At 41.5% G+C, this 21,130-nt stretch overlaps 1 protein-coding gene across 4 annotated transcripts; it reads left to right on the top strand.

Moving 5' to 3' along the window:
- Nucleotides 1-225: 225 nt before the first annotated feature.
- Nucleotides 226-20,005, top strand: olfm1b (olfactomedin 1b). 4 transcript variants are annotated; one of them, XM_042396191.1, is made up of 6 exons: nucleotides 226-511; nucleotides 7,177-7,326; nucleotides 8,116-8,271; nucleotides 10,645-10,864; nucleotides 15,487-15,593; nucleotides 17,599-20,002. In XM_042396191.1, the coding sequence occupies exons 1-6, from the start codon at nucleotides 446-448 to the stop codon at nucleotides 18,271-18,273; spliced, it is 1,374 nt and encodes a 457-aa protein (XP_042252125.1). In that variant the 5' UTR covers nucleotides 226-445; the 3' UTR covers nucleotides 18,274-20,002. The 4 variants fall into 4 exon arrangements, with proteins under 4 accessions (XP_042252125.1, XP_042252123.1, XP_042252126.1 ...); XM_042396189.1 differs by lacking the exon at nucleotides 226-511 and adding an exon at nucleotides 4,568-5,691; XM_042396192.1 differs by lacking the exon at nucleotides 226-511 and adding an exon at nucleotides 5,599-5,691 and having other exon boundaries at nucleotides 7,122-7,326; nucleotides 17,599-20,005.
- The last annotated feature ends 1,125 nt before the right edge of the window (nucleotides 20,006-21,130 follow it).

Here is a 21,130-nt window from a genome sequence, read left to right as displayed (position 1 = left end):
CTCTCATTTTTTCATCGGGAGCTTATACGGCAGCTTGAGGCGGGGAGGTAAACTTTTGGCAATATCAGAGTGAAGGTTTATAGCCGTGTAGCTATAAGACAGGGTTTGCGCGTCTTGAGCCCAATGTTCACCACAGTCCGTCGCAGCGATAAATAAGTGCGGGCACGGAAGACCGAAGGGAGAGGCTCTGGAGATAGGCTCCCCGATATGAAATGAATATGCACAGAGACGATTCCGTGAAACAGATCGGTCGCTTTCTGCTACTGGGTTGCTGAGGGATTTTTTTTTAAAAAAAACCACAACAAAACAAAACATAAAGAATCGAGCGACTTGCAGCGCAAAAAAAAAAACAGAGACCCGGGAGGAAAGGACTGCTGTGCGGGGGGACGCAAAGGGACTCGATCTGCATGTGAGACCGCTGGTCCACACACACCGGAGGCAAGAGATGCAGCCTGCGAACAAGCTCCTGACTCTGATTCTCCTCATCTTCATGGGCACAGAACTCACCCAAGTAGGTTTTTTTTTTTTTTTTTTTTTTTTAAAACGCCATTTTCCACCTATTGTATTAAAAGCTAGAACCCGCGGTTAATTGGCTCCAGATCCACCGTGAGATTACCCGGTTACCTCGTATAAAGAGCCCCGGTGAATTAGCCCTCTACCCCGCTTAAACAGATTAACGGGTGGGATTACATGATGTGAATACATTGTGCTTGACGGGCGCGGATAGATCCAGCAGAGCTCTATTCAGTATCTTTACCTCCGGGGCTGACAAACGAACCAGATATAGGGAGAATATTTGCATGATTTGTCAATTTCCTCGTCAGCAAATGGTCTGATTAACAAGTTCAGGGATATTTTGTATAAAATGTGCTAGCTTCCTCTAAAAAAAAAAGGTCCATTGTTCAATTATGGGCTGCTGCTGCTGCTCTTTGGTGTTTTAAAATCAGAGCTCCACAATCAAATGCAGTCTCTCTTAGAAGCTGTTTTGAGCATGCTCAATGACCACAATGTGACTTACTGTTGTGAGGGGAAGAGAACATTTAGTCCAGTAATATAAAGCCACCCAGTTTAGTAGTAGGACAAAATTACTGGTTAATAAAATGCATCTCTGTGATTCTTTATTGGGATTAGTAATTACTTCCTGCTATCTAAAAAGGCCATTTGCAGCAAAACACATAATAGTTACTGTTGCATTAAACTGTTGCCTTTATAAATTCTCACAAGCAGAGAGAGAAAGAGTGAGTGTTCTTATTTATTGCCAGGCCCTGCCACCACTGGTTGGAAGAATTTGATGATTTAATTGCCCTTGCTTGAAGAGAGTCATATTTCATGAGCTTCACTGTTGTGTGAATCCAATTGTGGTTGGTAATTGGAGACAAAAAAAAAAAAAAGAAAAGAAAATGTGCCACCGAGGTACTATCAATAAATTAATCTGTGGTCCCAGTGTGTCCATGATATACTCTAGTCCAAGTGACAAACTTAATAAAATGTGCTGGAAGTAGGTTGCTACAAATCCAGTTGGCCCTGATAACTGACGTGTTAGAACAATATTGATGTAATATTGCCTTGACAGATATATGTCAGCCAATTGATTTCTGCAAATTTATGAGAAATGTCAGTGTGCTGTGAGTGGAGCATTTTTTTTTTTTTTTTTTTTAATATTCACGGAGCAACAGCTTGCTTTTTGACATTCATGTGAAATGTGATTTGTAATTCGATCAATGCTGTAACCTTACAACACAGCATCACTGGCAACGACTTCATCTCTCTACATTGATGCAGCAAGTTCTAAATGTGAAATGGGCATACAGTAGAGCGGCAGAGTGCACAAAAACGCTGACACAATCGAACAATGGGGCTATTTGCACTGATTGATGGAAGCCATCAGTCAGAAGGGGGGGTGAGGGGGGGACAGAGGAAGAGAGAGTAGCGTGTTTCACTTCGGGTTTCGTGACAGTCGGTTCTGGTCCTGCTCGGTGCAGGTCAGGGCCCACGTTACAGTGGCAGAGTCTCTGTCTCTGATGGCCTGAGAGAGTGTGTGTCCTCTGCTTGAAGGTAAGTCGATATTAGTCCTCAGCCTGCCTGTCCGCTTACTTCCAGGAGAACAGAAACACAAGATACACTGACAGGCTCTATTAATACAACCCCCTGCTATAGAAACCTACACTATATTTCAACGTAGGAAGGCCAGGACTCTTCACATCTCATCTCTGTTTGAAGACAAAAAGTGAGAGGTGTATCCAGAGATATGAAGATATAAAGCCTTTTATTACCAGATCACTCATAAAGAGAAAAAGCCATCCAGGCAGTACAGCTTCGACCTTTGATGTCGAACAATGATGCCCTTTTTAATGACCAGATTAACCACCTTGCTGCAAAAGTCTTACACGGTTTCAGACAGTGTGGGGGCCGCGGCTCTTTTCCTAACATCTGGCCAAAAGAGTGGGGAGACGCCTGATTAGTAGCACACTCTCCTCTGTAATTCTGCCTGCATTCCTTCACCTTTATCCTCCGCTGAAGGATTTGGCTACTGTCTGGTGTTCACACAGAGAAGAATAGTAAGCAGCCAGAGCGGCATCTGTTCCTCACCTAGTGGCTCCCCCATGGCTGCAGGCCCACATCCTACAGCATCTCACTGACACCTGACAAAACAGATGGCACTGCTATAGCAGCCCCTTTGACACCATGCAACCTACATACCATAACTAATGCTACAAACAGCCATCAATACAAAGAATTACTGTTAAGCACCAGCACACACACACACACACTTATGCACACACAATTAATAATGTATGTTTTAAATCGATGTGTGGATTCTCACAGTTTAAAAAAATAGCTTCTAATTGACATGAAACAACTGAATTTGAAGGACTGTCCGCTTCTACGCTGCTCAAGTTTAAAATAAGGATCCAACATGGGAACATTTTGAAACATTTAAAGGTTTTAATGCATGAAACCAAAAAAATCAATTTGGTTTTACGGGAGAAGCTGAGACGGAGTTGAGCTGAATTGCAATATGTGTGGTGTGATTGGCAGCTGGGGTTGAAGCTATTTATTATTCAGTATGGTTGGTTGAGCGACGAGGCAAAGGGGGGGTGGAGAGAGAAAGCGAGCAGAAGAGGAGTAGGTGGAGATATGGTGCATTTTGTAGTGCACTTGCGGGCTGGAAATGTGATTTTTTTTTTTTTTTTCCACTTTATGAACACTTTCTACTTTGTGTACTGAGCGTGTCAGTGTTGTTATCCTACTGTATACATACAATCTAACCACCTGTTCACTATAATACAATACAGTCCAATAGCACAGCTAAAAATATTGCTTTTTATGAATCTTTAATCCTCAGTTAATCATCATTTCCGACACTGCAGTTTGTTGAGATTCTTTTTATTAGACTGTAAGATGCTTGTCTTACATTCTTAAGTGCCTGCTTGTTCATCCATCCAGGTACATCTACAAATTACATCTACATTTGCGTCTTATATTGTAAAATGAAAAGTAAACAGCAGGTAGAGCACAACACCACAAGCCACATTCTCAATTTGATTAACACCTCTCTGACACAGTTTTATTCATGCAGGGAGCAGGGCTATTATATTAGACTGCATAACTGATAAGTGTGCAAGTGCTGCTTTCATTATGCATACACTCTTTATAAAAAAACATTTGAGATCATGTAGACAATTATAAAGCCTCACTCCTTTGAGCCTTCCACAGTATAAGTACTGAAGTGCATTTCCAATGAAAGATTGTGGTTTTAACTCTGATTGACTGGCTGGTAACTGACTTGTTGATTGTCAGTGCACCTGTGTTCCTTATATCACTCTGTTATATACTGAGCACTTTATATTAGAGTTGGGACCTAAACTTTTGATTACTTGTGTCACCTATATTGAAACCGACTGGGATCGCTTAGAAAACTCATCGTATCCATTCGAAAGCTGTGTCATCAGAGACCGCTGTGCTGCACTGAACTTCACACTATTACAGAACACTAGACTGGACCGGACAGAGGTGACCCCTGCTGATACTTCACAGTAATCTGTGGAGCCATCACTACTGTGAGCCCTCACCTCAAAGGTCAGAAAGAATTTGGAGAGATAAGAGAGACAGAGAGAGAGACAGAGAGAGAGAGAGGGGGGGAGAGAGAAATGTGAAGGAACAGTGAGCGCAAACTTCTTCCTTCCATTTTTCAGTTTACCAGAAAAATGCATTATGGTGCTGACAGAAATAGCTGTGGACACCGTGGCACTCTTGCTATTCTGGGGACCTCATGTATCATGCAGTACTGCAGTTTTGCCTGTAGGCCTGTTGATGTGGACAGACAGATGAATAATTTGTCATTTCGGAACATTTAAAAAGAAATCCTATTTTATAACATGCTATTCTTAACAAAAACATGCACCAAAAACTGCACTTGCTAATGCACCCACAATGTTTAAGTCCTGATTTAGTGCAATAACATCCCATGTGTATAATGTAAAGTAATTCTTTTTAATGGTGAGGTTTTTTAAAAAACTATTTTGTAAATATATATATTTTTTATAATATTATGTGCTCTCCCTTGCATTTTAATAGCCCTTACATTTTTATTTCAGCAACGCCAAAATCAGCTACACGATGGCGCCAGAGTCACGCGGATTAAACGCTCGCGCTCTGAGCTGAAGGCATCCAATAACCCATCAATAAGACATATTCTGAACCCTATCAGCGCACTGTCATTGAAATGCGACATTTTGCTCAGGTTTAATTAGACACATGTGCTGTGCAGATCACTTCAAAGGTTGTCTTAATTTATAGCCTATGAAAGCCTGATTTACCATGTGAGATCCGAGGAGGTTCGCTTCTATGTCAGCGAGCCCACCTCTCCTTTTGGAGCAGTGGAGAAAGAAATGTCACTGTCCGCTATAAATAATCCTTCAGCATCAGTGTCGACCGACCTCAGCCGCACTGCTCATGTCATTCCCTCTGGGGACAGTCAGTGTCGGGCAGCTTTTGGGCGAATCAGGCGCAATCCCAGATATTACCATGAACGAACCTCAACCTGGCTGACATCATTGCGTCTGGCGATATAGATAGATCCGTAGTACCTCCTCCTTCCTCCTCTCATCCATTTGGAGCAGCCTGTGTGTGTAGTCAGTTGCACTTAATCACAGAGCTCACCAAGGCAGGAGGCGGACCGTCGGGCGTGAACGAAATAGTAACGGGGCACCGGAGAGGCACCAGCGTGCGGGACAACGCAGACAGAGGAGCTATCCAGAGGACGCTTCCAACTCTCGGGTTTATCTCCCTTCCCTTTTTCCATCTTCCACTGGATCAAGTGTTGCAGTTCTATCCCGAAATTCCCATTTCGGTCGACACTATCGCGTCCGACTCGTTCGCAGCCAGTGCTTCGTTGGAGATGTCCAAAAAAAGACCAGCCGAGCCGGAGTCCCGGGTGAAACAACAAGCTACTCTGGGCAACATGACTCGCCTTCCTTGTTTCTCCCCGGAGTCTGTAGAATGAAGACGGCTTGAATAAAGTCCAAGCAGCGCGCAAAGATGTCGGTGCCTTTGCTGAAGATCGGCGTCGTGCTCAGCACCATGGCGATGATTACCAACTGGATGTCGCAGACCCTCCCCTCTCTGGTGGGGCTCAATACCACCAAGCTCACGGCGGCACAGGGAGGGTACCCAGATCGGAGCACAGGAGTAAGTGCGCAAGTTTCGCATATTTCCTGAGGCTGGTTGTATTTTTTTTCTGAATGAATGACGACTGTTGCAATTAAATTACAATTCAGAGTTAAGCTGCGCAACATATACGCTCTTTTGAGTTTTTGCTTCTTAATTATGAGGAGAATTTCTTTCAACGAGTGTTGCGCGTAAAGGCGCAAAAGTAAAAAAGTCCTGGAGAGGCATCATATATCTTCCTCCTGGGTTTGATGTTGCTCCAGCTGCCACTGAGCTGCTGTCTCAGTCGACATGAGTAGCCTGCACTAAGTGGAAAGTTATCGGCTGGTTCTCTTCGCTGGCACCGATATAAATAAGGTGGAAAAATTGGGGGATTGACACGACAAATTTGAAGGCAGTCTTCTTTTTTTACCGCCAGAAACAGCGGGAGGGTGTGCGTAAATGAGAGAGGCGCACAAAGCCAAGGTGCTGTTACAGAGTCAGGATGAAGCGTTTCTTTGTTTCATGCTCCTGGCAGATTCTGGGCTGCTGTCATAACCGTCTCTTTGTCAGCAAAGATACACTGTGAGCGCTCTGTCAAGTGGATTTTTAGGCAGTTGGATTAAAAAAAAGGTGAAATCAGTAGGTTCAGTGAGCTGATATTTACCCAGCTATCCTGAATGTTCTAGGTTTATTTCTTCTTTTTTGTCAGTTAGGTAGTTTTACATCAGTAGAACCTGAGATATCTCTGAGATATCAAGACAGGTGCAGTGACAGTGGTTTTTGGCATGCGGTTGTCCGTGTCTGGCTGAGTAGCTGAGTGATGAAGTTACACCATTGTTCTTTGTCTTGTCAGCACGTCCTTTGGTAGAAAACTGTGCAGCTGAGTGACAGTCTGCATGCTCCTTTTGGATTTTGTAAACTCACTCCTTCACACTATAATTGAATCCATCAGCAGGTCTGTGCAGTGATTTTTATCGCTGATGCAGTGATGACTTATCTGTTTCAAAGTGTCAGTCTTATCTGATCAGCAGGTTAGAAACTGGAGTTCTCTTTCTCTCTCCCTCTCTAAAAAAAAGAAAAAAGAAAAATCTTCCTGACACGTCACACTTAACACTTAGAACTTCCACACACCCAACCCACTGAATAATAGAAGTTGCTTCAGCTGACTCGATTGGCTACATCTTCCCTTTGTGTGGCTTTAAAATTATACAGTATGATGGTGCAAAAGGGGTGGAGCCTGGTGGTTGATGGTGTCCAGATGGTGATGCAAATGCAACACAGATTTAGCATCATATGGGCACAGTACACCAAAAGTGCAAATAGCTGCAAAGCATCCTCTTTGCTCTTATTGACCCGACCACCTACAGTGATGTATTTTTATGCTAAAGTGTCAGTCTTCTGTCTTTTTCTGTTTTTCTCTGAGCTGTTTGTCTTCTCCTCCTCTCATGCTTTGCTCCTCTCTCCTCCAGAATCACTTTTCAACTGCCCTTTTTCCTCTCTATTTATCTTTATCTTTGTCCTCAGGTGTTGCCGGCAAACCCAGACGATGCGTGGCAGGTGTACAGTTCAGCCCAGGATAGTGAGGGAAGGTGTGTCTGCACCGTGGTGGCACCCCAGCAGTCCATGTGCTCAAGGGATGCCCGCACCAAACAACTGAGGCAGCTGTTAGAGAAGGTAATTACCACTTAACTCCTGTGCAACACGTGGCCCCTAGCAATCAAAGTCATACAAGAGCAACCACCTTTACTCCCTCTCTACCTACTTCACACACAAAGATATCATGATATCTTATATATATCATAGATGTCAGGCACACGCACAGGATTACCCAGGTTTGTGGTCTCCCAATCACCTCTCTGCCTGTGGGACAAGAGTAGGAATCATACTCTAATGAGCTCCCTGGAAACCCAACAGGCATCATGGGAGGCAGCAGTACATTTACTCTGTGCGAGTTTCTCTTGTACTGCACACATCCAACGCAACACATCTAATGATGCAACAGAGCTCAATACCCATAGACTAGAAACTAAGAGTACCTCATTTACACAAAAGGAACATTTAAGCAAATTTATGGAAAAATACCCTTTATCCAAGGATGGAGATAATCCTAAATGTAGAATAGCCAGCTGATTCACATACGATGCCAAAAAATACAGGCATCAACAGATCTCTACTGAATAAATAGAAAATGTGCCAAGTCTTCGGAGTTTCTGGACCAAAACAGTTTTGGGAAAAAAACAAATGTCTTAACAGTATGCATTCTACACTTGCACCGTGTGTGTGAGGCCCCTGACTAGTTGGCCCGATGTCAGAGTTTGTGAATCATTGCAAGAAGAAAGCCGAGCCAAAACAACATATTGAAAGTCTGTTGCGCTTTCTCTACATCTCATTGCTGTAATTACACCACGAGAGATAAGAGATTTGTTTCATTACTCAAGCCAATGTGTTCATATGGCACCTCAGGTCCAGAACATGACCCAGTCCATCCAGGTGCTGGACCAGCGGACCCAGAGGGACCTGCAGTACGTGGAGAAGATGGAGGTCCAGCTCCGCGGTCTGGAGTCCAAGTTCAGGCAGGTGGAGGAGAACCACAAGCAGAACATCGCCAAGCAATACAAGGTACGGAGCCCCTGATCTAAGAGCCAGTCGTCATGCCATCAACTCAACCGCCATTCTGTCATCGCTGTTCTGCAGCCCATCACACACTAGCTTACCCATTTTTTTGTTTGTGTGTTCCCACTGTGATGATGGTTCAGAACTGCCTGAACCACCACACATACCAATAAATTCATGATGCATGCATAATCAAAGAGGTTACATAATTGGATGCTTTGACTCAGCTGTGGTAATTCATATCCTTATTTCTCACCAGTTACAAACTTACGTTATAAAGCCGTGTGATGGCATCATACATCAACATGGAAATAAGGAGATTAAATAAGACATCTCGTGTTTATCATAATGACTATGTAATTGTGAAATGTTGTACACACTCAGAGTGTTAGCTTGATGAGTGAATACAAATATTTCTGCACTTCCAGTATCTAGTGGGCACTAAATCATCTGTGAGTTTTTCTTAGAGGGCTTACTGTTAAATCAAAATAAAGTTATTTTGAATAAATCTTTTGCATATAGGGCAAGGTATCATTTTTTTTAAAAATATTGCTGATATAATGTCTCTATTTAGGTTCAGATAATACTTTTGTTTCTTCATTTAACAAGGACAATAACAGTAATTTTAATTATATTATCTCAATTGATTAATTGGCCTATAAAATGTCAGGGAATAGTGTAAAACATGCACTATCACATGAACAATCCTAAACCTAAAAATATTGATTTTACTCAAGCCTTCAAAATGACTGACAGTGTGATAGGGTGTGATACTTTAAATCAGGACCCATGACAAACATAAACTCATTAAATTGTTCCATCTATTAAAACTGCAGAGATGGAATTAGGTGCTTTTGATTGGGGTCCCACAGGACACCAATACATGAGTATTTTTAAAAAAAGCACTAATTAAGACAGAAAACAATGACATGAAGTCATTAGGAACAAATTGATTGACAAAGTCATGAAAAATTTGAATGATAGAATAAAGCACCTGTGAGATATGACATAAAGTATATCTCTAGGGTCTACAGGTACTCCAGTCGATAGGATTAAGATTAATCTGGTGATTATTTTCTCAACTAATCGATTAGTCATTTTATCTTAAAAATGTCAGAAAACAGTGAAAAAGTCCAAGATGACATCCTTATATGTCTTGTTTTATTTGGCCAACACTCTGAGAAGCTGAAACCAACTAATGTTTGGCATTTTTGTGTAAAAAAGTTGCTTGATCGAATATTCAGTTGATTAATCATTGCAGCTCTAAACGCATCATTTCAGCGTAGACTACCTTTATCTTTGCATAGACACTGAGATCTAATAGCGGTACTTTGATTCAAAAGCAGCTTCAGTGTTCGCATCATCTTACCTGCACTGATACATCTGTGTGATCCTGTCACCTGCATGCTCCAAAGACCTCACGCTAACCAAACGCCACATTCAGTGCATGCGTGCTATTTTCTGTAACGTGTCTTTAAGTGCATATACTAAGTGTGTGTGCGTTTGTTTGTTTGTTTGTGTGTCTGTTAGAGAGGTTAGCAAGCTCCAGCCCCTGTCAACAGTTTGTCATTTTCTTGCTTGCAGGGCTAACTTTAAGACATGTAAAGAGAGCCACAGGGAAGAAGAGGCAGGTCAATTCCAGATTCCCCTGAACTGGGCCACAGTACTGAGAGCATTTGGGCGTCAAACAGTTAATTTACCTTTAGCACCATTAAGACTAAGAAACCCCACCCTTCTCCCAAACCAACCCACCACTGATCTCTTCCTGCATGTTACTGCTGTCAAAGTTTTCCATCTAAAAGCTTTTTTCAAACGTAAATACATTTATTATTATTATCATTATTATTATTACTATTATTATTATTAATTGCTGTTATTCATTTTATTTTCCTTTGGCTTTTGTCTATGCATATTTGGTTACTCAACAAATCTATACGTAAAACTATAGACGTAAAATTCGAGACACTTTGTTGTGTGTGACATGTAAAAGCATGTAACCCTTAATACGATGTTGCATTTTAAACGATGATGACCAATAAAGAGCTTTCCCAATTGTTGTCGGTGTACCGAGGGCTTGCTTTTTAACGGCTGGTCACTGCCAGGACGGAGCCACCTGCTCTGCTCGTCCAGCGGGCGGAGAATATTTTCCGGGTTTGTTTGCTCAGACACACACACATGCACAGACCAAACACAGCTGTTCACACACAAACACACACTGAAACATGGACACACTTGTCAGTAAAGAGGCAGGATAGAGTTAGAGTAGCCAGGTTCAGACAGATGTTTTTTTTTTTTTATTTCTTTTCTTTTCTTTTATGGACAGCGGGTCTTCCTTTTCTCGCGCATGACACTCAACCGAGCTTATTCTAATCCTTTCAGGCCATAAAAGCGAAAATGGAGGAGCTTAGACCGTTGATACCAGTGTTGGAGGAGTACAAAGCCGATGCCAAATTGGTATTGCAGTTTAAGGAGGAGGTCCAGAATCTGACGTCAGTTCTAAGCGAACTTCAGGAGGAGATGGGGGCCTATGACTACGAGGAGCTCCACAACAGAGTGTCAAATCTTGAGGAGAGACTCCGAGCATGCATGCAAAAATTAGGTAGGCACAGAAAGTTGTTGGCACACACCATGTTTCAAACATGTGCATGCACAAATACTCCCACTGACATACAGTTTTGTTTTGTGACTGGCCAGAAAGAGATTCTCAGGCATATTCACATGATACAGAACATCACAGGAACATTCTGTGTGGCTGCGATGCTCAACCACACGAAAAACACAGTCTTATAACACACTTGCCATTTATACTTTATGATTCTATTTTGTACATGCTAACCCTCTAATGGACCGTTTGTTTACCCTTACCTTGTTAGGATTAACAAATAATGAAGTCTGTTAGAGGGCTGTGCAGGTAGAACTATAGTTACATTCAGGTAACATCCATATCTTCTGTAAATTCTCCCTGAGAGAGAGAAACAAGGCACTAGTGCTGAAACCATTAGTCCATTGGCAGAAAATCAATCAACACCATTTTTTTTTAACTGATAAAAATATTTTCTGGGTTCCAGATCCTCAAATTTGAGGATTTTCTGCTTTTCTCTGTTTTATATGAGTGTAAACTAAATATTTTTGGGTACTGGGTAAAACAAACTATTAGGAGATGCCACCTTGAGCTTTGAAAAATTGTGACAGGTTTTTTTCACTTTCACATTTTACAAACTACATCATTAATCAAAAGAATAGTCTGTAATGAAAATAAGCATTAGTCAGAGCCCCAGAAGGCACAACCTTTAACTTTTAAGTTTAAGCTTTATGTGTTTTGACACTGAGACAAATTCCATTAAAATTCCATGGTAATGGTAAAATGAGTCAATGATATCTTCTCACAGAACTGACTTGCTGTCACAGAATAAATGGGATATTTAAATAACACATGAGGTGTTTTAGATGGTTACACACGCACACACACACACACACAATGTGGTGAGCAAACGGAGCAAGAGAGCTATTGCATCCTTCAGCTTACAAGCTCCCATCATAGTCTTATCTTAGCTTTTAGCCCCTGTCTCAGTCTCTTCACACCTCTGTCACAGCCCACAGTGCTAATAGATGCATACCCACACTATAGTGACTCAGATATAATGCAAGCGCAAAGACACTTACATGTTGCACATCACGGGTATATTGTGTCCCTATTTCAAATTATTCACTGTGCAAGACGACTGAGGGAAATTAGGAAAAGCTTTCGGTTACAATGCCGACTGTTCTTTTTTTTTAATGCTAGCGGAGACACTGATTGTATTTAAATTGAATATATATAGAATACGCAAAGCACACACCTAATCTCAGCTCCCCAGTGGCTTCTACTGTCATTCTTTCTCTTTATCCATGCACACACAGTTCTTTTTTTTTTTTTTTTTAACTGGCCACCTCTGCTCTCACTACCTACCTGACTGGAGCAGGAGCCTTATCCATGTTTTCACTCTCAGTTCAGTGCACAAGCTGCTCCTCACATCTGGTGGTCAGACTGCCAAAGATAGGAGAGCAGGGAACTGCGGGGAGTTACTCCAGTGTGTGTGTGTGTTTGTGTGTGTGTATGTGTACGAGATCAGACCAGATAAAGGCGAGGTCACCCAGCAAGGGACTGGCTCAGACAGAACAGAGGGTAGCTATTCCTTTCATCTTCACACGATTGCAGGGGCACTCATGCATAGTGCACACAAACACACTCCAGCACACTCCTGTTATTAAGCTTAAACTTGGGAAGGTCACTAGTCAAATTTGCATCAGCAGCAAACAACAGGGTGGAAAAAAAAGGAAATATAGAGAGGGCAGGAGAAATTTGAGTGCTGAATAATAGATAGAGCAACAGGAGAAATTGATAGAAGGTGGTGAGGGAAATAAGAGAGAGGGTGATAGAGTGAGGGAGAGCAGAAAAAGTGAAAGAGAGTAACTAGGGTCCCTGCAGAGCTGTCCTTCAAGCTGTTTTGTGTTGGAGAGACTAACAGCCCAGCGGCTGCTGGGACACAATGGCCATCGATCAAGGGGACATGCCAGCTTGCTGGGCAATAATCAAATAAATAAATCACCCTGTGCTGTGTCCCAGCAATGTGGAGGCACAGAGAGCTTCAGGCAAATCCAGAGCCTTCACACCGAAATACTGATGAATGGAGCAGGAAGGTCATACCAGCACACATCGCCCTGATACTCTGCTCTGCTACCATCGTTATCCCCTTCCTCTGCAGAGAATAAAATTACATAATATTACTGTATAGTGAGGTTCACATGTCAGTGAATCAGTCTTTCTCTTTTTTCTAAACAACCTCACTCTCTCTCTTGGTCTTAACCCTTACACATTCTTCAGGTCAAATTTGACAAATGTTTACATTTGAGAGAAGTAACAACACCCTAAACATCGTTCTTTTAGCCTGAAATATTAAAACTTTTAAGTCCTAAAGTGATCCACAATATACAAAAATGAAATATTTCTTTTGATTATTGTGTAGCCGATACATAAAGAGTGTTTTGGATTAAATTTGACCCGTATTTATTCAAAAATGCCAAAATCACCGTTGAAAAAATTTTGTTGCATTCTTCCCATTCAACAACAGTCATTGAAATCATGATGGCTGTTATGTTCTCCTGTTTTATGTAACACTGGGTCATAATATAGTATGATTGTGAATGCTTTTTCTCCGTAAACAAATAGTGTAAAACTTAAAGAATACTCTCTCCCTTCTCTCTGAAAGCGTCATTAAGGATTAATCACCCATTTCTTAATGACTGATAAAGTGTTTATGAATGAAAAATAGATTTATGATCAGAAGTTTAGTATAAAGACTGTCTATGAGGAGATACAGTGAAGGGTCAGAATATATAAACAGCATGTAAAGGTTAATTTTGGCTCTCTATTGTCTCTGTTGCAGAATAATTTGGTTTATTACAACTTGGATGTTATTTTTGGGTATCGTTCCTGTTGATTAACTGCTGAAATCTGGGAAGACATTGCAAAAAAGAAGTCAGTTGGCAACAGTGACCAACCCACTAATGACCTCCTCATTGGTGCAAAGAAATATGTGACATCCAATTTTTTCCAATTGAGCCAAGCCCCCTTCAAACCTGTGAAAAGAAAACAGAAACAACCAAAACAGATCTAATTTTAGCAGAAAATAATGTGTTCATGTTGGACCCCATCACTCATCATAAGAAGCTGGTTACTTCCAATTAAGGTGGATTAGATAATCATGTTTACAAGCTGTCTGATTGTTTAAGCACTGGTGGTGTTTCCAGGTCTCAGCAATTACTTTGGTTTGTATAACATCATCATTACGGATAGAATTGATGGCCAAAACTACAAAAATAAGACCCATGTTGAAATAAACAAAATTATCAATATTTCTCTTTCCTAGGAACTGAGTGTTTATTCAACAGTAGCCTATATCTGAATCCAGGGTAAAAGTTTATATTGTTTTTGTTATACCAGCGCCAGTTCCCATTAGGTTTTTTTATTTGCTCTGCCCTCTGCTCCGTCGCCAGAAAATTCAGGCCAAAAGGGGATTAGACCCTGTGGTTGTCTCCAGAATTCAGATCCATCAGCTGGCTCCCCAGCAGCCTGCAACAGTAGTTGTCATCTAAAGATAGAGCCATGATTAGAGAAAAGAAATAAATAAATCAATGGACAGTGTATTACTGCAGTCTCTTAATCCCACTGAGGGTTATGTAAGGGACTCAACCCCGGCTAGGCATAGTAGATGCTGCTCATGTGACCATGTGTTTGTCTCTCAGCAGCCGCTTAGGTGTGATGCCCACACATATCCAACATATGTTGCACAAAGAGACACACAAACACATATGCAAACCCACAAGTTTCATTATGTAAGTGAAGGAAATCTGGCAAGATGAGAAGATGGAGTGAGACTGATAAGCAGAGGAAACAAAAATGAAATCTGGATGTCATGCCTACAAGGTAAAATCTCATTTCACAACACTTAATGGCAGGAGAGATTATAGGGGTTATAAAGACAGAGGGAAGAAGAGTGTTATAATAAGGGGTTAATGGATGTAACACTTCACAGAGAAAGATGCTAATGAAAACCAAAAATGAGCCATTGTCACAGTCCCACTCGTTAAATTAGCATATCAGAACGACTCATTATATTCAGGGGGTAAAAATAACTCATCAAAACCATCTAATTAACCTTTGTCTTCCTGAAATACCCCCTGAAAAACGGTAAGCGTCTGAACGAATGGATGTACTGCAGCGGAGGTGAGAAGTATTGTTATTTGGGCACATTAGTCTGACCATCTCTCAGTCACAAAGGGACACAGAGCCCAGTGTTTGTGTTGTCAAATTCACATTAACACCTCAATCAGCACTAATTAACACTACAGCAGCTTACAAGCAGAATACACAGGAGCAGAATACACAGAGGCGCTCTCTTTCCTATTCCCTCTCACTTTCTCACACATCCACACAGGGGGAGTAAAACAGGCATTAGCAGGTGTGAATGGAATAATAAGCGTCTTTGTACATTACATCATGCAAAGAGAAAGGCATTAAAGACATAGCAACAAGCTGGACGTCAACTCCCTCATCCTTCAGGCAAGCTAATTTGGATTTAAAGTAAATGAAAATGAATCCCTTGTAATAAATTTTGAATTAGTCTAAATACCAAAATGGGCTTTGCTCTAGATGTTCCCATCTCACTTCTTTCCTTGCAGCATGCGGCAAACTGACGGGCATCAGTGATCCCATCACCATCAAGACATCCGGATCCAGGTTTGGCTCCTGGATGACTGACCCTCTGGCACCTGAAGGAGATACACGGGTATGTACCGCTGCACATGGTCACACAACACGGAGGTGAATCATCTCTCCCAGATATGAAATTGTATTAATTTCCCTACTCTTCTTGTTCTTTCATTGATTTAATTAATCCTAATTTTGCAAATGTTAGTCTTTTACTTAATTGAGGCAAAGCTGTTGTATGGCTGCTTGTGTTTAAACATTTAACATTTCAGATTTGGCTTCTTTAGCCATGGAAAAAAGGGGTTTTGCAGAGAAATATGCTCATTTTCTCAAAGCACCAAAGGTCAGGCATTGTATCAGCACTATTTTTGGAAAGTTAAAACAGGAGTTTGACAACTTGGGAAATGTGCTTATTCACTTTCTTGCTGAGAGTTAGATGACAAGATCGATACCACTCATGATTGCATGCTGAATGAAGCTATACCCAGTAGACGGTTAGCTTGGCTTAGCATAAAGACTAGCAGGGGGAAACAGATAGCCTGGCTCTGTTTGAAGATAACAATATCTGTCGGAGGAGCTGGTAGGCAGGTTTGTAACTTTTGGAGAGATCCAAGCTAGTTGTTTCCCCCTTGCTAGTCTTTATGCTAAGCCAAGCTAACTGGCTGCAGCTTCATATTTAATGGACAGATATGAAATAAATCTCTGTATCTAACTCATGGCAAAAAAGTGAATATTTCCCAAAATTTCCAACTATTGATTTAAGGTGTTCAATCACAATGCGTTGTGATACTTAAATAATAATTTGACTATGTATAGCATTTTTTGTGTAAATTATAGATACTTAGTTACTTAACTTCTGAAAATGATACAACCACTCTGCTGTAAACCAGTGCTGATACACCCCTTACCTTTTTTCTCTCTTTTTTTTAGAGTTGACCTTGATTGTAGATGAAGGTCAACTCTCGCTGTGAAATTTAATAACAGTCTGTGTTCATTTGTCACGGTTCCTCTTATCAGCTGATTGCATCTGATTTCGCTTTGTGGAGCAGGGCTTCTGTTGGCTCAGTAAATGGTTCTGCTTTCATTACTAAAACACATTAAAATGAAAATGCGGGGGATAAATCTATATGGTTTTTAACGGGAGGCAGCCTAGCAGACAAGGAAGGGTGGGCGCTGGAAATAAAGAAAGTTTATTTGGCTGCTAAACATGAGCTAGCTCTTCGTGCACACACTTTATGGGACACGTTAATAAAAGATAGAACTCTCAATGTCACAAAGGAGGGAAAAGGATAAAGAGCAGACAGTACAGTAGCTGTGTAATTTGTTGTGACAACACAGGCTGCATAATATGTATATTAAAAAAGTCTTACTGCTGACTAAGATTATATTTAGCATACTGTAAAGGCAACTTTTTTTAGAAACTAATACACTTTGAACAGGAAAAATGAAAGATGTGCTGTGTTATCAAAGGGCAGAAAGAGGAAGAATGAGTGTAATTGATGGGAGCAGACAGGCCTGCTTCTGTTCTTTTTTATGTCTTGGTTTCCTTACCTTGGTTTTTTGCCGTGCCCGTGGAGACCCGCTTCCTTGATGTGAATCATTTTTTAAGTCAATCACAGCAGCACATGGAAGCAGATAGGGGAAGGGCTTCAGGTGTCTCAGTCCCACTGAGACTGTGGAAGTGTTTGAGCCTCTAGCGGCTCCGGCATGAGAGCTCTCTGCCCACCACTGCAGGGGCCTGCAGGAAGCTGGGTCGAAGCAGCTGAGACAAGCCTTTTATCTGGAATGATGGGCATTATCCCTGCGGGGCCCAGCTCATGCCACCCCGCGGCTGTCATCCTGACTGTTTGTATTCAGAAGCTGCCGTATCTAAGCTTCGTCTGCTCCTTGAGGAAGTCTCAGTGCTAACTTAATTGGGATCCTTTTTGACGGTGTGATTTGATTTATTCTGTGTGTGATCTGCCTACAAGATTCAGATATTCACAAAGGCACGCTGATGAATGGTGACGGTAGGGGTTTTTAGCTCTGAAGTATCACCGTGTTTGATCCCAATTCTTCTTTCTCCCTCCTGTCATGATGTTTAGGTCTGGTACATGGATGGTTACCACAACAACCGCTTCGTGAGGGAGTACAAGTCGATGCAGGACTTCATGACGTCAGACAACTTTACGTCCCACCGGCTGCCCCACCCATGGTCAGGGACAGGTCAGGTGGTCTACAACGGCTCCATCTACTTCAACAAATTCCAGAGCCACGTCATCATCAAGTTCGACTTCCGTACCTCCTCCATTAGCAAGTCCCGGCAGCTCGACTATGCCGGCTTCAATAACGCGTATCACTACGCCTGGGGCGGCCATTCCGACATTGACCTGATGGTGGACGAAGGAGGTCTGTGGGCTGTCTACGCCACCAACCAGAATGCAGGCAATATTGTCATCAGCAAGCTGAACCCCAACACACTGCAGATCATCAAGAGCTGGACCACCAACCACCCCAAAAGGAGTGCCGGCGAGTCTTTTATGATCTGCGGCACGCTCTATGTCACCAACGGATATTCAGGAGGCACCAAGGTCTACTACGCCTACTCCACCAACTCCTCTACGTACGAGTACATCGACATTGCCTTCCAGAATAAGTACTCGCATATCTCCATGCTGGACTACAACCCGCGTGACCGTGCCCTCTATGCCTGGAATAATGGCCACCAGGTCCTCTACAATGTCACGCTGTTCCATGTGATCCGTTCAGAAGAACTGTAACCACGGAAAATGGATTACATACGTAAATACATATTGTCTGTGTAGAGATCTCCCTATATACAAAAATATATCTGTGAAAGAAAAAGACTCTATGGCAAGACCATTTTATTTATAATATCAAATAACTTTTACCGAGAGACTGCATCAACAGTGAATGCAAAGTGGATTGAATGTGCATATACATGACACTGAAAAAAAAAATCAAAAATTGAAGGGTTTCATTCCAAAATGTGATATATTTGTTATATAACAAAAAGAAGTTTTATCAGTTAATATCACAAAATCACAGATACTGTTAGAAAAAATGTACTGTTTTTGTAAATAAAGGTCTGAACATGACTTCTAACTTTAATAGTTACCCATAGTAGACTTTATTTTAATAGCTGCCATCATTTTGTTAAAGGTATTTGAGTTTGGAATGAAACTCTTTAATTGTTTGCCGCATAGAAAATGATTGTAAAAGTAGACTATATATCAGATTTAAAAGAATAAGAACAGATGCCAAAAAAAGAAAAACATCACGCCTTTTTTTATATAATGGAGTACCATCCTAAGCTCATTCCTGAGGCTCCGGTTCTTCTGCAGAAACCCTCCCAGCTGAACTTTTCTTTTGGTCAATGGGGGTCCTGAAGCGAAGACTGTTGGGTAATAAACTGTTGGATCCCCAGGTCCCATGGACAGACAGAAAAGTGGGAGGTCAGTCTAGTCAGAAGACTTGATAGCCTAATGGATGCAGTCTGTCATATCGTTTTTATCAAGTACAGTAGCAAATCAAAAGTCTGTAGAGAACAGCAACAACAATAACATCCACTAAAAGACCTGAAGGCACTGACTGTTGACAGCACTGTTGTTTGAGATGATTTTCCTGTGTTAGTGACTATATGTGAAAAAGGCTTTCTTTGCATGAGTGTTTTCTATCACTCTGGTCTGCTCTTCTGAATGTCTTTTGCTGTATGATACTATAAAAAAAAAAGGAGGTAGGGATGATAGATGGGAGGGGGGGACAACACAGAATAACTTTGGGATTTGAGGATTTGCAAAATATTTACTTTTTTTTTCCTGCTTCTTTCTATTTAGTTCTTGTTTTGTTTATTTCTATTTCTTTGCGATCATTTTATTTTTCAAATGTTCTTGTATCACTGTAATGTTGGCACCGGTTTTGCCTCTCTGTATTTGTTTATTTGGACTGCGTGGGAGGAATCTATCTAGATCACATCTCTGAAGAAAAAACAAAAAACAGAATGTATCAAGTATTGTATCCTGGGAATCGGGTCCTCCTATCTTCAATTCACATTATTCGCCTGTAGTTGGGAGAGGTTTTTTTTTTTTTTTTTTAGAGGATAATCCCGTCTCATGTCATGTATCCCCCCACTGTTAGTGAAGGATAATGCTGTTTAAATGTATACCCTTGCAGAGGACAAAAGCTTTTCACTCTTTTTGCGCTTTGCTGGACATGTGTTGTATCTGAGATGAGATAGTTAATGATTCGTGTCAATAAAACAGAGAAATCTGACGCTCGGGTTGTTGCCTTGTAAAAAGCTACAAGCTGCCATGTGACAGCACATTTAGTGTACGGCTGATCATATGGAGATCACTTTTACATCACCTCCTTCTTCAATTCAGTTCATGCAGGGGTTGTGCTGCTACAGCCTTACTTGGTGTAGTGCGACCAGTAGCTGGTGGCTAATGTTAGCATCCTTAGCTAGATTGCCACTTGTGCCACAGTGTCTGCTGTTCAGTGTGTGTGACATATGCTCGCTTTAAGGTTTTAAAAACAGATAAAATGTCTGACCTTGTACTGATTAGGATATACAATTTTCAGTCTCACCTTGTGGCAACATTTTCAACATGATCACAAAGTTTTATTAGTTGCGAAACATTTATTTTTCAAGGATTTTGTTTGTCACAAGCTAACAGTGTTACCACCTGGAATAACCCCTATTTGTGTTTCTTTTCCATCACTTGTCATGTCTCTTATTTGTATGTTCTGATGACTTGTTATCACCGCAAAATGGTCCACTTTTTGTTCACTCAACGTTCCTCTCTCCTTCTTTGATCTCCACTCAATTTCACTTAGCCCCCACCCTTCTTTTTATCCCTCATCCTTCAGCCAGTCTATCTTTCCCGCTCTTTGTTGCTCCTACTCACTCACTGCCTCTTAGTCCTCTGATGTTTCAATCGATGAATAAATGATTGCTTCTATTTTCATTCCCAGTACTTGGCCAACACATGCTGCTTTGCTCCCCAGGAAGAGTTAGAGATAGGATTTGGGAGACAGAGAGACAGAAAAAACAGGGAAAGAGACAGACAGAGAAACATGTTTGGTGGAAGGTCTCACAGCGTATGACACGACGAGCTGTCAGTCAGGAGCTGAATATATTTGCATATTTAAGCTGTGATTGGCGCATCAAGAGACACAGCAGTACTCCCTCTAGTCCCACTTACCCCACCCCCAACATCAACACGCGCGCATCGCCTGTGAACCTGACAGTTGCATTTCATTTCATCATTTTGCACATTTTATTTCTGCATCAGTGTCTGTCATATTGTATTTATTTCGCAGTTAAATACTGTAGGTGCAGTAGGCTAATTATATTTTGCTTACCTTGCCCTCTAAATGCCACAACTACTGCAGCAGCACTTTTGGGAGTAAAGGACGGGCGCAGTGAGAGGTTTGACCTTGCTTGGGCCAGCTGTAAGGTGCATCATTCCCCCAAGGACAAAACCACTTATCAGTGATAGAAAGCCAGTGCGTACGTGCCAACAAAAGGCTTGCAAAAATGTTGCATAGCACCGCAGTGACTTTATATTGCTGTAAAAAATTCAATGACATGTCACAATTGTAGACTTCACCCAA

Source organism: Thunnus maccoyii, chromosome 19, assembly GCF_910596095.1.
Source record: "Thunnus maccoyii chromosome 19, fThuMac1.1, whole genome shotgun sequence".
Lineage (NCBI taxonomy): Eukaryota > Metazoa > Chordata > Actinopteri > Scombriformes > Scombridae > Thunnus > Thunnus maccoyii.
The sequence above is the reverse complement of the archived record's forward strand: the minus strand, read 5'-3'. Positions and strand labels throughout refer to the sequence as shown.